Genomic DNA, 15349 nt, shown 5'->3' on the forward strand with positions numbered 1-15349 from the left:
CGGCTTCAGGGGCCCTGAGCTGGGATAAGGGATTACAGGCAGGTCTGTTGCGCATAAGGGGAAATAGGGAGGGGGGGGAGGTAAGGGAGGCAACCTACAGGAGGTCTCCAGCTGCCTCTGCCCTATTTCTAATCTCTTGATCGGTTGTTCTTTCCAAAGAGAAGAGAAGAGCTGGCATAGAAATATGGGAGTTAGAGTGGACGTAGCTGATACGGGAAATAAAGGAGGTGGAAGCCAGGTAGTCCTGAGTGTGGTGGGTGAGGACTTGGGAGATCATAGGGAGGGTTCTCAGGTAGGACGCTTGGTTTTGTGGTTGCTTTGCTCGGACCCTGCTTGCAAGTGCTGGGTCTTTCCTGGAAGGCATATTTTTCCCTTCAGTTCTGGCTGTGATGAAGTTGCACGGAAGAGCAATTCTGCATGTGGAACATGTGGAGTTGGTGGCATCAGTCATGCCTACGTGGCTCTGTGAGGACGCAGAGTGAGTGTTAGCGAGTTGTTTTATTTCTGTACATTGCAGATGTGGAATTTGGCAAACAGTGAGAGAAATATTAGACTGGGTTACTTCTCCTACTTGAAATGTAGAATTGTCTCTTGAATGTGCAGACAAGCTTTCATTCCGATCTCTCCACCTGTATATCTCATCACTATATTTTTTTTTGCTTCCCCCCTTTCCTCTGCCCCCAAAATGGGTGCATGGATCTAATTGATGGTTGGACACAGAACATGGAATCGTGTTGTGAGCTTATACACCAAGGATTTTTGTTATGATGATCTGTCAGTGTTCAAGGAAGTTATGATGTTACAGTGGAGTTTTTGCATCTTGCTTGGCACCTTTGCAAATCATTTTAGGGACTGAACTGGTAGTTGAACTTGTATTTGAACTTGAAATGCACAGCTTTGACCTGTACCAGAATAAGCTTTTAACATGGGGAGAGTAGAAACTGCAAGTCAGGATAACTTGGAAATATGATCTTTCCCCCCAGCCTTCTCAGTCTGCCTCAACATTCCTTCCCTTCTGGGGCGTCTTTAGTCCATGCCATTTTAAGAGATCCACCTCCCCTTTTGGCTAATTTAAAAAGTCATTTTGTTGCTGTTGCTGCCTATATGGGAGTCTCCCCACCCCAAATATGGGAGTCTCCCCCCCCCCCCCAGATATGTTGGCAAATGGCCGAGATTTGCCGCTTTCATCATCCTCATGAGGGCCAACCAGTTTGCCGTTAGATACCTTGATATTTCTTTGCTCTGAATCCCGAGTTTCTTGAAAACACCAGCAGGAAACCCACTGCCATATGGGAGACTCTCACCTACCAAACAGATGATTGACGTTAGGTTGGGAGGTCCCAGAATGCAGAGGAAGTCTAAAAGAATGCAGGAGCTCAAAATGGTCGAGAAATGTGCTGGGTGCTACAGGGTAGTGGTGAACCCTTGGATTCAGTGGTCTTCCAGTTCTGTTCCCAACACTCCATTTGGTAGGCCATGGTCTTTCTTACTGCATGTACATTTATGTACATTTTTTCTAACCCAGCAGCCCACTGCCTGACCACAGTGCCTATCCTTCCACGGGACAAAACCTTCCTGCAGCCCAGTGCCACGTGTCCGCCAGCCCAAGAATGGAGAAAGGGAGTCCCGGCATTGCCAGGAATAACTGGAACAGCTCTCCACCAAGGAATGGTATAATTCTGCATGTGCCTTGTTTGTATGGGAAGCAGTGAAACTTCAAAGCGCCAAATGGCAGTCCCTCTCTCGGTGTGCATAAGTGTGTGTTTAGCGGGAGGGAGGAGTGCCTTCTTCCCTCCGTTTTCTGTAACCCAGGAGGAAGAGGATGAAATCTTCTGGCCATGCTTGCTCAGGCATGCATTCCTAGCTTGCTGTTCTAGTACCTGGCAGGAATTGTAAGAAGTGTCCCAACCATTTTCTAGTTGATGAATTAGAACTTGTAGAGACAATGTGAGGGGTTCATTGTTTTACTTTATTGACTCCTTGTGATAAAGGGGTAAGTTTCCAAAGACCTTTAAAGAAGCAATCATTTGCCTTAACTGGGATTTCATTGCCAATAATCAAGCTGTGTCAACATTACCATTCTTGGGCAAATTAATTGAAAGTGTGTCAGTGGAGCAACTTTTCCTGGATGGGTTGTCTGTGCTTCACCCGTTTCAACTCCATTTCAGACTTAAAGCCTGGCTTAGAGACCACTGTTGCTCGGATCCTATTGGTGGACAATCTCCAAATACCAAGGGGAACACAACCCTTTTGATTTGTTGGATCTTTCTGCCACGTTTGACACTGTAGACTGACTGATATTACTATACTGTCTTTAGGATAGAGTGGACTTGATGGTCAAACTACATGTTATGGTTTGTAATCTGCAGTGTCTGGATTCCCCTGACCTTAGAATATCAGGTGTGAAGGAACTTATCCCCCCCCCTTTTTGGTATTTTTGTATTTTGTGTGTGTGTCTACACCTGAAAGTCATGTCAACCTCTGGTGACTGACCCCTACTGGGGGCCTGGAGGGTATTCAGAAAGGTGGCTGAATAAAGCCTGCCCCTGTCCTCCTGAGGAGGTATTTCAAGGAAGTCTTCCATCTAAGTACTAACCAGGGTCGACCACCTTAGACAGCCCCAGAAGGACATTATTTGTATGGTGTGAGGCTGATCAGCTACATGTAAGTTTCCCCAGTAGGGCAAATAGTGATTCCCCTGGGGCATTTCAAGTGGGGAAAATGGCACGGGGGGGGGGGGGGGGGGGGCGCCCTCTTCTTCTGCAGTCCCAGTCCTAATCATGCTCCCAAATGCTTAGGAACTGAGTTCCCTTGTACCTGAAGTCTGGCTGTCTCAGTCAAAGCATGATCAGAGGAACCTGGACATTGCACATGACAAATCATGATGTGTCTCTTGACCCTGAGAGACACAGTGTCAAAGTGGGTTTTGGTCACTCTGTCTGGTCATGCCCAGAAAGTCATGCTGAATGATGAGGAAGTGGGGATCTATCCTGTGGGATTCTGGAAGATTTGCCCATGCTTTTTAATGTATATATGAGAGTGCTGAAAATTGAATGTCTAGGCAGCTTTGGAGCTGAGTATCATCAATATGTCCAGAGAGATATAGAGCTGCATGTCATCAACATATACTTTGAACAATCTACCAGAGGAAGCACTCTCCATGTGTGGCCAGTGTTTGGAGGCTGTGCTTGGGTGGCTGAGGAAGAACAAGCTAAACCTGAATCCAAATGAACACACGAAGCTGTTGGAGGAGAAGGCCTAGATGCTGTCTCAAGCCTCAGCCCCCAAGGGATGGTGGTGGTGGTTTGCAAACAAGTCAGTGAGATAGACAGGCAAACTGTGGGTTTTCTTCCTGTTTACTCTCCTGTCTCTGTCCCTTTGATGTAGACTGATAGATTACAGGGAAATTGCGTTTCTTCCTTCTATTCTGCCCTCTCACACACTCTCGTCTCTCGCACAAACAACAAAGAAGGAGCACGCTGCTCTCTTCTTTGCCACAATGGATGCAGAATGCACCTCTGGATCCGTATTCGTCCGATATAGTTAGATTAGATTCTATCTCTGTCTCTAAGCTTTACTGTCTAGAACAGAGGTGTCGAACTCATTTGTAACGAGGGCCGTATCTGACATAAATTTCACTTTGCCGGGCCAGGCTGGGCCATGTGTGCCATAAATGTAATGCCAGGTACCGGAGATATAAACTGTATAAAGGACAGCAGCTGGTAAGCTCCAGGTTCATGTATCCTCACTGCAAGGACCCATTGCAAAGGAAAACCCATATGTGCAGACTGGAGAGCCAGCGGTGCAGCACTGGGCATACACTCCCATGCTGCTTGTCTGCTGCTGCATACAATGTCGTTCTGCCATGCTGAAGCCATGATAGGAGTGGCTCCACCCAATCCCCCCCAAAGCAGTCTTTTGTCCCCTCCCTTCTAGCTGCTCGCGGGCTGCATAAGAGCTCTGGGTGGGCTGCTTCTGGCCCCTGGGCCTTATGTTTGACACCCCTGGTCTAGAATGTAGTTCCTAAATAAAAGGACTGTTATTAGTCTTGAAACTGGAAAAGTGGCTCTGTGTAACTTTGTAACTCTGCCAGTGCACTGAGAACAAAGGACTTCTACTGCATGTAGCCTAGTGTACTCTGCTAAGTTTGAGATGGGATACTGGACTAACTAACCAGTTACTCCTGACAGAAGCTGCCTTATACTGAATCAGACCCTTGGTCCATCAATGTCTACTCAGTCTGGCAGCAGCTTTGCAGGGTCTCAGGCTGAGGTTTGGCAGCAGCTTTCCAGGGTCTTAGGCTGAGGTCTTTCACATCACCTTTGACCTGATCTTTAACTGGAGATATTGGGGAGTGAACCTGCATGCCAAGCAGATGCTCTCCCACTGTGTCATGGCCCCTCTCCCAGACAAGATGGAGGTAATTCTTGTCAGTAAAGTGCTCTGCCAATTTCGATAGGATAGGTTTAAATGTATGTGGTAAAGAGCTTAGAGGTATTACTTATACTTTTGTTAGAAGATTAGGTAAATGCAGTGGCGAAGAATTTATTCTATCAGCTGCAATTGGTGTAGAAATTATTTCCCTTCCCGCACTCTATGCTTCTGGCCACACAGATCCATGCTGCTGTAACCTTCAGGCCGGACTGTTGTAATATGATGTATGTGGAGCTGTCCTTCAAGGTGATCTAGATGTTAGTACAAATAGGACTGCTTGGAACAGCTACGCTAGCCGATGTGCTTCTGGGTTCAGTGCAAGCTGGTGATTTTGATCTTTAGAACCCTACCCAATTGAGGGAGGGGCAGCATACTTAAAGGATTGTCTTTTCTATTATGAACCTGTGCACCTCCAGAGACCTTCTAGAACAGACATGTCAAACATATGGCTTGGGGGCCAGGACTGGCCCATCCAGGGCTCTTATCTGGCCCACGAGGAACTGGGGGAAACCACGCAAAATGTGGACCGAAAGGGCCTATATTAGGGTATTATACCCCCTGATGAGGTCCCTTCCTTCCCCAAATGCCGGCCTTCCCCAGGGTCTTCTCCCCAGATCTCCCTGGATTGCCCAACCCAGCGTTGGCAACCATAAAGGGTGATGAGGGCTGGTTTGGCCCCGAGTTCTGCTGAGGAGGTTCATAGGTCATGGTCAGTGGTAATGCATCTCTGGTACCTGGCATTGCACTTTATTGCACACATGGCCTGGGCCAACAAAGTGACATTCGTGTTAAATCCTTTGACTATGAGAGCATGTCGATTAGAGCCCGCAGAGTGTGCTCAACCTTTTCAGTAGGCATTCAGCCTCCAACAACAATGCCAAACTACTTATCTGAGAAAATTCTTCCAAAGTATAGAAGGGCATTCATTCTAGCGTGCCTGGATGCCCTACCTTCAGCTGTGATGTCAGGAAGATTTAATGGCATTTCATACTCAGATCGACTCTGTAATTGCGGCAGAAGTAAAATTGACTGTGTGGATCATATTTTGCTTGATTGCCCCAAATTTTGAGCTGTAAGAGATGAACTGATCTCCCCTTTATTTAATCAGGACTTCCTTTCTCCGGAAGCAAAACTGTCCTGGCTATTTAGAGATGAAGGCAAACAAATTTCCCTGCGTGTGGCCAAATTTCTAGCAGCTGTTGTCAAATCACATGACAACCTTTGCAGTAGCAGCCTTTAAATTCTTCCATGTTTCCCTGTGGAATGAGATTTATTGTGGGATGAGGGTTTGCTGTTTATGACTCCGGTTGCAAAAACACTAAAGACAATAAATAAAGAAGAACTCATGTCAAACAAATGAGTTCAACACCTCTGTTCCAGACCCTTTTCCTGGTTGAAATCTCCTGCCAAGTTGCATGGTGAGCCTTTGCTCATTCTTAGTAGCAGCTCCACTTTTATAGAATACTCTGTCAGAGTATGTGTGGAGGCATCCTATGCTAGTCTCCTTCTAGAAGAGATGTGAGTTAGTGCTTCATAGATGGGTGGTTTACAGATAATCAGTCTGGGTTGCATTTTGTTAAGGGATAATATGTTTGCTTTTAATTGTTCGTTGCCTGCTTATCATACCTGTACTAAGCACCCTTGAACCACTGTAGTTGCTAGGAAAGGCAGCTTTAAGAAATAACCAAAAGAGTTTTCATTTATATGTTTCCACGTAGATCCTTTGAGGCATGTGGGGAGAATTCCTGAGTCTTTGGACGCGGTTCTGGATAGTCCCACAAAGAAAGAAGAGAACAAGGTGAGATGGGAGGTTCTAAGCACTTGCCTGGCGCCTCCCTGCAAGAGGGTCACAAATAATAGGTTGCAGACTTAAAAACTGGTTTATGCTCATTTGTGCTCCCTGGAAGTTGGATGTCCAAAGGTCCTAAACTGAATTCTCATCAAATTTCTAGAATGCTTTGGGGGCTGCCATTGAAATGCCATCTGAAAACCTCATATGACTATGCAGTCACTATGCCTATATTTATGGTCAGAAGGAAATCTTCCCCCAACTTTGGCACATAAACACATTGAGATTTTTAAAGAAAAACTTAAAACTTTATCCCATCTTATCTCTCCAGGGTTGATAACAAGACTTAAATGTTCTTCCTTCTCAGGTAGCATGTTTTGCTGTTCTTATTTTTTTTTATTAAACATTTTATTAGGATATGTTTCATCACAATCACATTCAGTCTTACAATTAAAAAAATTTTCTATATCCTACCCCCCCCCTTTCCCCCTTGAACGGCTTCCTGCATTGCTCCGACCTCCTGCACATTCTTTAAAATTTATCTTCCCCTAACATCAACGTATGTTTAATAGGTAACAATTTTTATCATATATAATTAAATTCTATTCCTTCTTCAATTTTTCAGTTCAATAGTTATCAAAGCAAAACAACATATCTTTTACATCCCAATTATTTTCCAAATATTCTTTTAAGTCTTTCCAATCTTCAAAGAAGTCTTCTGCTTCCAAATCATTCAGTTTTCTAGTCATCTTATCCATTTTTACCATAAAGAGTAATTTTCTAATCCAGTCTTTTACTCCTGGGATTTCCTCTTGTTTCCAACATTGAGCATAAGTCATTCTGGCAGCGGTAATCATATACCACATCATAGTCCTTTTTGCCACATTGACCTCTTCCATTTTTAGTCCCAAAAGTAGAATTTCTGGTTCTTTTTTAAATTTACATTTGGTAATTCTCTCCATTTCTGCATGTATCTCAACCCAATTTTTTTTAGCTTTTTCACATGTCCACCACATGTGATAAAATGAGCCCTCTGCTTTTTTACACTTCCAACACTTACTAGACATATTGGTATTCATATTGGCAATCTTTTTAGGTGTCATGTACCATCTGTACATCATCTTGTAACAATTTTCTTTTAAATTAATACATGTTGAGATCTTAAGTGCATTTTGCATGTTTTGCTGTTCTGAGACAGCTAATTCAGGCCATTATCACACAGACATTTGCTTTTAGCTAATAAATCATTGACACACTTTAACTCCTGTTACTGTGCCCACTAAAAGAGGAGGTAATTGAAGGGAAATTCAGGAGTGCACATTTCTCTTTAAAGCGGGGACAGAGTACTGTGTGTGTGGTGATTAAGAGCGGCAGACTCTGATCAGGAGAGCCGATTATGATTCCCTGCACCTCCACCTGAAGCCTGCTGGGTGACCTTGGGTCAGTCACCACTCAGAACTCTCTCAGCCCCGCCTGCCTCACAAGGTGGCTGTTGTGGAGAGAGGAGGGAAAGGCAGTTGTAGGCTGCTTTGAGATGCCTTAGGGTAGAGAAAAGCTGGGTATAAAAACATACTCTTCTTCTTCTGTACAACCCTAATCATTTTGAGAGAGATGAAGGGAGCTTTGACTCTCGAAAGACTACACCCCCAAAATCCTGTTGATCTCTAAGGTGCTACCGGACTCAAATCTGACCTTAATCTCTGTGAATTTTTGTGACTGGATAACCCTAGCCTCTGTCCAAGTGTGAGGGGCTGTAGCTTAATGGAAGAGCCTCTGTTTTGCATGCAGAAAGTCCCAAGTTCAATCCCCAGCATCTCCAGTTAAAGAGGACCAGGGCAGTAGGTGATGTGAAAGACCTCTACCTGAGACCCTGGAAAGCCACTGTTGGCCTTAGTGGTTAGGAGCACAGACTCTGATTTGGGAGAACTGGGTTTGAGTCCCCACTCCTCCACATTCATCTGCTGGTGTGACCTTGGGTCAGTCACAGTTCTCTCAGAGTTTTTCTGGAAAGAGCAGTTCTTGAAAGAGCTCTCTCAACCCAACTACCTCACACGGTGTCTGTTGTGGGGAGGGGAAGGGAAAGGAGATTATAAAATGCTTTGAGACTCCTTCGGGTAGTGAAGGGCGGGGGTATAAATCCAATCTCTTCTTCTTCAGCCTTGATGGGCCAATGATCTGATTGAGTATAAGGCAGATTCATGCATGTTACTTTCCTTTCTAGTAGTGGGAGACAGCAGAGGAGAATCCTGGGATATTCTTACTGGAACTTGATCAGCACAGATTCTTCCCTCATTGACAGTGTATGCTTGTACATTAAAAAGTAGGCTGGCTGGCTGGCTGGCTGCACAATAGTAAAGCACTTGCTGCCTGAACTAAACCTCTTTGGCAAGCCCTGAAAGATGTTTGCTGTTGTTCGTGTGGAACTGAGCCTTGTTTCTCAGCCAATAGACCCCCTGCAGTCTCGTGGACCATATTTGCTTTGATCTGATCCTGAGGTTTCCAATTACATTTTTAGTTTTGTTTCCTGTGGCTGTGCTGGCTAGGGGCCCGGGTGTCCTTCTGGAATCTAGTGGCACGGGCTCCAAATGGGTATTTTTTAACTTCACATCCCCTTTAATCCATTTTCTTCTCTCTCTAGATGAAAGCTGCTCGCCTCAAATTTGACTTCCAGGCAGAGTCACCAAAGTGAGTACAGTGGTACCTGGAGGGCTTCTGTCAATGGTACAATGTTTGGGTCTCCTTGCATTATTATTGGCATATATACATGGCTGGGTTTTTGTTTTTAATGTGGTCTGTTTCTGCGGGTGGATCCTTTGACCTTTCAGGGAACTGACTCTGCAGAAGGGTGACATCGTCTATATCCACAAGGAAGTCGATAGAAACTGGCTGGAAGGAGAACACCATGGCAGGGTGGGCATTTTCCCTGCCAACTATGTGGAGGTAAGCCTTGAAGGGCACGACCTTGCTTATTCTGGGACAAGGGATACATTTTTTATTTGGCATGTGGTGGAGACAGGAAACACAAACTTGCTCAGATTCAAGGGCAGGGTTAGTCGTGCAGAAGCCAGCTTCTGTGGACAAAAAATTGTGTTTCAGAAACATGACCCTTTTTTATTTTTGTTTTATCTTTATGTCCTTCCTTTCTTCTCGCTGTCCCCCCAAGGCAGCTACAGGTTTTTCAGGTATGGTATGACGTACACAGATGAACATACATTGTGTTTGCATGAGGAGAATGAGGAAGAAGTTGAGTAGGGGGTGTTTCACTTAGGGGAAGGGTCACATTCTTTGGGGGGACAAAAGAGATCCCTGGAGACATGAATCGTATGGCAAAATCTATTTACACAACTTAAATTTCACTTCAGCTGCAGCTGAGGAGCAAAACCAGAGGTTTCTCAGAATCATTATAGACCCCAACAATGTGCACAGAGATTTACAGAATAGCAAGAAGGTGTGGTCTTGCTCTGAGGAGCTTGCAATCTAAAATTTCGCACAGGAGAGTCAGGGAGGGGGGGAAGGAAGTAGGTGACAGGAAACAGGAGGAAGAGCATGCTTCCGATTTGGTTCTACTTAACGTATGATTCATTTCAGTGAGGGAGGAGGACTAGTGGGTTGTGCCAGAGGCAGCATTACAAAAAGTGCTGGGGGGGGGGCAGGTGCAGGTGCAGGTGAAAGGGCCCAAAGGAGGAAGAGCAAAAATCTTTTAAAGGCAGCAAATGATCTGCTGGACATCTGAGTGCAGTGGACCGTAGAGGCAGAAGAAAAAGTTAGAAGAGGCTCACATGAGGATGCATTGGGGGGGGGGGGGGCGAGAGGGACACGTGTCGTCAAAGGAACAATGTTTTCATACAGGGCGTAGTTAAACTGTGGAATCTGACTGCCCATTTAGCCCTTTCAAGGCCACTGTTGATAAACTAGCAAAATGGTCATCATTGTATGCAGAAAGAGAGTGGGAGGAGGGGCTTGTATGCTGGACAGAGTCCTGTGGGGGGGCACATACGCAGAGTCTCTCCCAATGAAGGCTGAGCAAACCAGTGCTGGGGAAAGGTGCAGCACTTGCTTCCTGCTACTGTACAATCCTAAACAGAGTTACATCCTTCTCAATCCATTGCATTTAATAGGTTTAAAGAGTGTTACCTGGTCTAGGGTTGCACTGCCCATGTAGTACTTTATTTCCCTCCCATAAATATGAATGGCTGCCTCCCCTCCTATCTGAGACAGTAACTGTATACATTCAGGAGCATAAACCTGTTTCTGGTAATAAGAAGAGGGTTTGGTGGGGGGAGGTGGAAAGACTTGCTGATTGCAGCTTTTTAAAAACTTGGGCCCGTAGAACTGGAGACCCTGAGAAATGATATTGCCTTCTGTATCCTGGAATCTGTTTCTTAGTGTGATGGGACTTTAGGAAACAGTTTCAAAGCAGTATGTGGCACAGTTGGTGCAGTGTGGGTTTAAACATAACATGGAAAGATGACCTGTTAGAAATCAGCACAGAGCAAGATGAAGTCCCGAGAGTTGAGGATTGGATCAAAAAGTTATTGTTTTCGGTTGAAATGGACAAGATGACTCGAAAACTTAATAACATGGAAGCAGAAGATTTCTATAAAGACTGGAGAGATTTAAAAGATTATCTGGAAAAAATATTGGGATGTAAGAGACAATTTATTTTGCTTTAATAACTATTGAATATTGACTTTTAGTATCATGAAAGAATAGAGATATAATTGTAATAGTAGAATAATAGTTACCTAGTGAACTTGTAATGAGGAAATGGATGGAGGAGAAAAGGTTAAGCAATATACAGGAGGTCGTAGCACTGTGGGAAGCCATGTAGGGGGGGGGAAGGGGGGGTAGGATGTAACAGGTATAAATGTAAAACTAATGTTGGCTTTGATTATATCCTGAATAAAAATTTTGTTACCAAAAAAAAGAAAGAAATCAGCACAGAGCAACTCTTTGCTGTTTCGTGGGCAGAGGCTTTCCCAGAGCTGAAATATGTTGTTTTGGGGAAGCCACACACATATCTGGACTTGTATTGCCACAAAATCAAGCTTGCCATATGGGATGCCAAAGCCAAACAGAAGAGAAGAGGTGGAAGAGGTTGGGCAGCTTGTGACTTAAACCAGTGATTGTCACTGCAGGACACTGAGGTTTCTTGGGAGCTTACTGGGTGCTGCTCGTTGATGAGGTCTCTAGGCCACTACTTCAGATCTTCTTCTGAAATGCACAACTTCAGGAGGGCATTGGGTGTGTTTTAGGGTCCATGCTCCATTCAAGCAGAGTCATAGCCAGTAGTTAGTGCCCCACGTGAACTGATACGCACCCTAGAACATGCCCCAGAATCTTCTGCAATGCAATGGAGTTTCTTGGCAGATAAGTTGTGGTGGTACCTTCAAAGCAGACAGCTTGCAAGACACTGGGTTTAAGGCAAGCACTATGTGAATAAATCCATACAATTCCTTCCCCTGCTCAGCATTGCTTGAACATGGAAGCGCAAACTGTCCCATATTTGTGGGGATAGATTCTCAGCGGTTGAGAGAGAGTAAAACAACCAGCATGGTACATAATTGTGGTTCTCTGTGAGTTCCATATGGCCCAACAGTGCTGGAAGGCTGGAAATTTCACTTTCCCACAAATTCAGCATGGAATTAAAATTCAAGAATCCAGTGTCCTTGGCAATAAAACCATAACCAGTTGCTGCTTCTCTTTTAAATAGGTTCTTCCTCCAACAGAAATCCCCAAACCCATCAAATCCCCCACCATCCAAGTCTTGGAGTACGGAGAGGCTGTGGCTCAGTACAACTTCAAAGGAGACCTGCTGGTGGAGCTGTCATTTCGCAAGGTACCAAAGCCAAACAAAGCAGAGAATTAGGGAGGCCAAACATTGGTTGGGACGATGGATTCGAGTTCCAAATGGGGCCAGCAGGAAATGGCTTCAAAGCCTGTTCCTTGCTGTCTGTCTGGTCGTCTGTCTCTGCTTCTCATAAAGTGGGATCTCAGATGGCCAAAGATCTATTGATGCCCTAGGCAGGAAATCCAAGTGGCGTCTCCCATGGAGGTTAAAAAAAGTAATAACTTAAAATTTACGGCCTTTTAATGATACCTTCCAAAATCTGCTGGCTGGCCTGGATTTCATTCTTCATACTTGACCTTTTCCTCTCCCTTTCTCCTTGGAAAATGCTGCACCCAAAGAACATCACTGTGCAAAAGATAAATTAGACAAATATTTTGTGCAGTTTTGCTTAGCTGAGCATAAACGTACTCATTTGCTTGCTGTGTTCTGCACATTATACTGAAAGCTTTGCATGGGAACAACTAGTGTTGAGTCCAGTAGCATCTTAGAGAACAAAAAGATTTTCAAAGTATACCCTTTCAGGAGTCAAAGCTCCATTTGTCCAGTATCTGAGAAAGGGACCTTTGACTCTTGAAAGCAAGTGGTTAAGATGCTGAGCTGCAGACTGGAAGGTCGGTAGTTCAGCAATTCGAGACCTGAGTGCTGCATGACGGAGTGAGCTCCCGTCTCTGGTCCCAGCTCCTGCCAACCTAGCAGTTCGAAAGCAAGAAATTGCAAGTAGATAAATAGTAGTAGATACCTTCGGTGGGAAGGTAACAGTGTTCTGTGCACCTCGGCGTCTAGTCATGCCGGCCACATGACCATGGAAATGTCATTGGACAGGACTGGCTCTTCGGCTTGGAAACAGAGATGAGCACTGCATCCCTAGAGTCAGATTCGACTGGCTTTCGAGCAAGGGAAACCTTTACCTTTACTAAGGTGCTACTGGGCTTGACCTAGAGGTTCTACTGCAGACCAACACAGCTCCCGTCCGGAACTTTGTACTGGAGTTTTTGCTTCATGTGGTGGTTATTTTGCAAACAGCATTGGGGTAAGGGGATACCTGGGGGGCTTCTGGGAAGAGGATTGTGATGAAGGTGGGAGGGAAGGAGAGGGATCTGTGTACAGCTAAGTTATGCGTCTAAACATGGGGTTGTTTTGCAGATGCTGAGTATTTTCTAGTTCTCGCAGTTGAAAAACATTTGAAACTTTGTTCCCCTGCCACCACAAACAAACAAAACAAAAAAGAGAAAGTTTTTTTAAAAAAAAGGATACTGAAGGCCAGTTCTGTCATTTTCTGTTTTGTAGATGTGAAAGTATAATCCTTCTCAGATGTGCACCAACTGCCTACAATAAGGAATTCTAAATGGGCTTGAGAGGGTGTTTACTGACATGCCTCGTTATTTATCACCTGAGTTGGCTGGTACAGGCAGTGTTAGAGCCAGGTTTGTTGTTTAAGTTGCAGGAGGTGATGGTGAGCCAAAACTCACTCTGGGGCCAGCAGCATCTCTGATCGGCTGGGGAGCTGGAGGAGGTTCAGTCAGCAGTCTGAGCACGCCTTCCCGATAGACTACAGCTGTTGTCCCTGTTCATGCTGATTGTTGCTTTGCTCCGAGGCAGTGATCATAACCTTTTTATCTGTTGGCTGATTGCATGATTGGGGACAGCTTCTATTTTCTGCGAATATGCAGGAGACCACGTAAGGGCTATTTCGCACACAACAGAACTGCTATGTGAAACTTGCTTCCAACTACAAATTTAGTGCAGAAGATGGGTTATTATACCACATGTAAGGTATTTGCTGCTGCATACGTACTGGAAAGCTATTGCCACCAATGCTCCCTCTAAGCTGTGGAATCTTGTGAGCAAAAATTCTACTTTGTGAGCTACTGACATTAAAGCTGTGAGCAAGCCACTTGGCTACCACATAAATTAGTTTGCTCTGGAGCCCTCCTTCCTGAGCTAAGACAAAAATCTGTGAGCTGGAGGCCAAAAAACTGTGAGCCAGCTCACACTAACTCAGCTTAGAGGGAACACTGCCACTGATGGCTTATCAACACACACACATACCGAAAAGCCAGATGTGAGTATTCATCACCTTTGTGTTTCATTCACATGAATCCCTAAGCTACCTTGCTGTTGACTGTGAAATCTATCCAGAGTCCTTCTTTTTCAGCAAAAAAAAAAAAAAGCACTTGCCAAAAGCAGTGCTTCCTGGGGTTAAAATGAGCCGTGTTGTATCGCAGGAGGCTGTTCTCCTCCATAAGGAGCCGATAAGGCAAGATGAGCTGAGGCTGCTGCTACTAAGAATGAACCGGACAGACTAGTGGGGCAGGACAACTTATAACTTGCCTGGAAGAGCTTGCAGGTGTATCAAGATGGATCCATTGTGCCTTGACCTGGATAGCCCAGGCAAGCTCAGTCTCATCAGATCTCGGAAGCTAAGCAGGGTCGACTCTGGCAAGTACTTGGATGGGAGACCTCCTTGGAATACCAGCAGTCAGGAGGCGGGGGCAGGCTTTACTCAGCCACCTCTCTGAATATCCTCCAGGCCCCCAATACGGGTTAGGTCACCAGAGGTTGCCATGACTTTCAGGTGCACACACACTCTCTCACACACATACACATGCATGCACATATGAAAAATACCACCACCCCAAATATGGATCCATTGTATCCGGAGCTGGGCTTCAGTTTTCAACTACAAAGGGCTGTAAGCCTCACACTGGCCCTGGCTTAGGGGGCTCCCTGAGGATGCGCTAAGCTAACCCTTTCCCTCCTCTTACCTTGTTGCTAGGGGGAGCGCATCTGCCTGATTCGCAGAGTGGACCAGAATTGGTACGAAGGCCGCATCTCCGGTACCAGCCGGCAAGGCATTTTCCCAGCCAACTATGTGCAGGTCCTGAAGGAGCCACGAGTGAAGAACACAGAGGAGTTTCCTCCCTCCCCAAATCTCCGGGCAGCCCATTCCGGCTCACCATCCCAGCTGCATTCACCCAGCCCAGCCAGCAGGTGGCAGTCTGACACTTCACCTTCAACCCTGCAAGGATCCCTGACCACAGATGCGCTCTCATCTTCCTCTAGCCACTCTGGGTTCACTTTCCCTGTGTCTCCCAAGCTAGAACACTCTGAGGCTGTGCCCCACAGACCCCAGAGTACTCCCCGGCCTGCCTTATTCTCTCTGCAGAGTCCAGCAACAGCATCTAGCATCCCACAGCCTGTCTCAACCTTCCAGAAGCAGGAGGTGCCACGGCCCGCTGTCTCTGCCCCAGCTTCCCAACCAAGAGCGCTCTTTC

The 15349-nt window shown here is 45.6% G+C and overlaps 1 protein-coding gene across 1 annotated transcript in view; it reads left to right on the top strand.

Annotated features, from left to right (window-relative positions):
* Positions 1-15349, top strand: part of SORBS3 (sorbin and SH3 domain containing 3) — a 51528-nt gene that overhangs the window by 30928 nt on the left and 5251 nt on the right. Inside the window, exons 13-18 of the mRNA XM_015414185.1 lie at positions 1526-1671; positions 6153-6232; positions 8862-8908; positions 9049-9163; positions 11937-12062; positions 14851-15348. Of these exons, the coding sequence (XP_015269671.1) occupies positions 1526-1671; positions 6153-6232; positions 8862-8908; positions 9049-9163; positions 11937-12062; positions 14851-15348 (1012 nt within the window). The remainder of the gene's footprint in view (positions 1-1525; positions 1672-6152; positions 6233-8861; positions 8909-9048; positions 9164-11936; positions 12063-14850; position 15349) is intronic.

The sequence above is a fragment of the Gekko japonicus genome, unplaced genomic scaffold (genome assembly GCF_001447785.1).
Source record: "Gekko japonicus isolate JY-2015 unplaced genomic scaffold, Gekko_japonicus_V1.1 scaffold9, whole genome shotgun sequence".
Classification (NCBI taxonomy): domain Eukaryota; kingdom Metazoa; phylum Chordata; class Lepidosauria; order Squamata; family Gekkonidae; genus Gekko; species Gekko japonicus.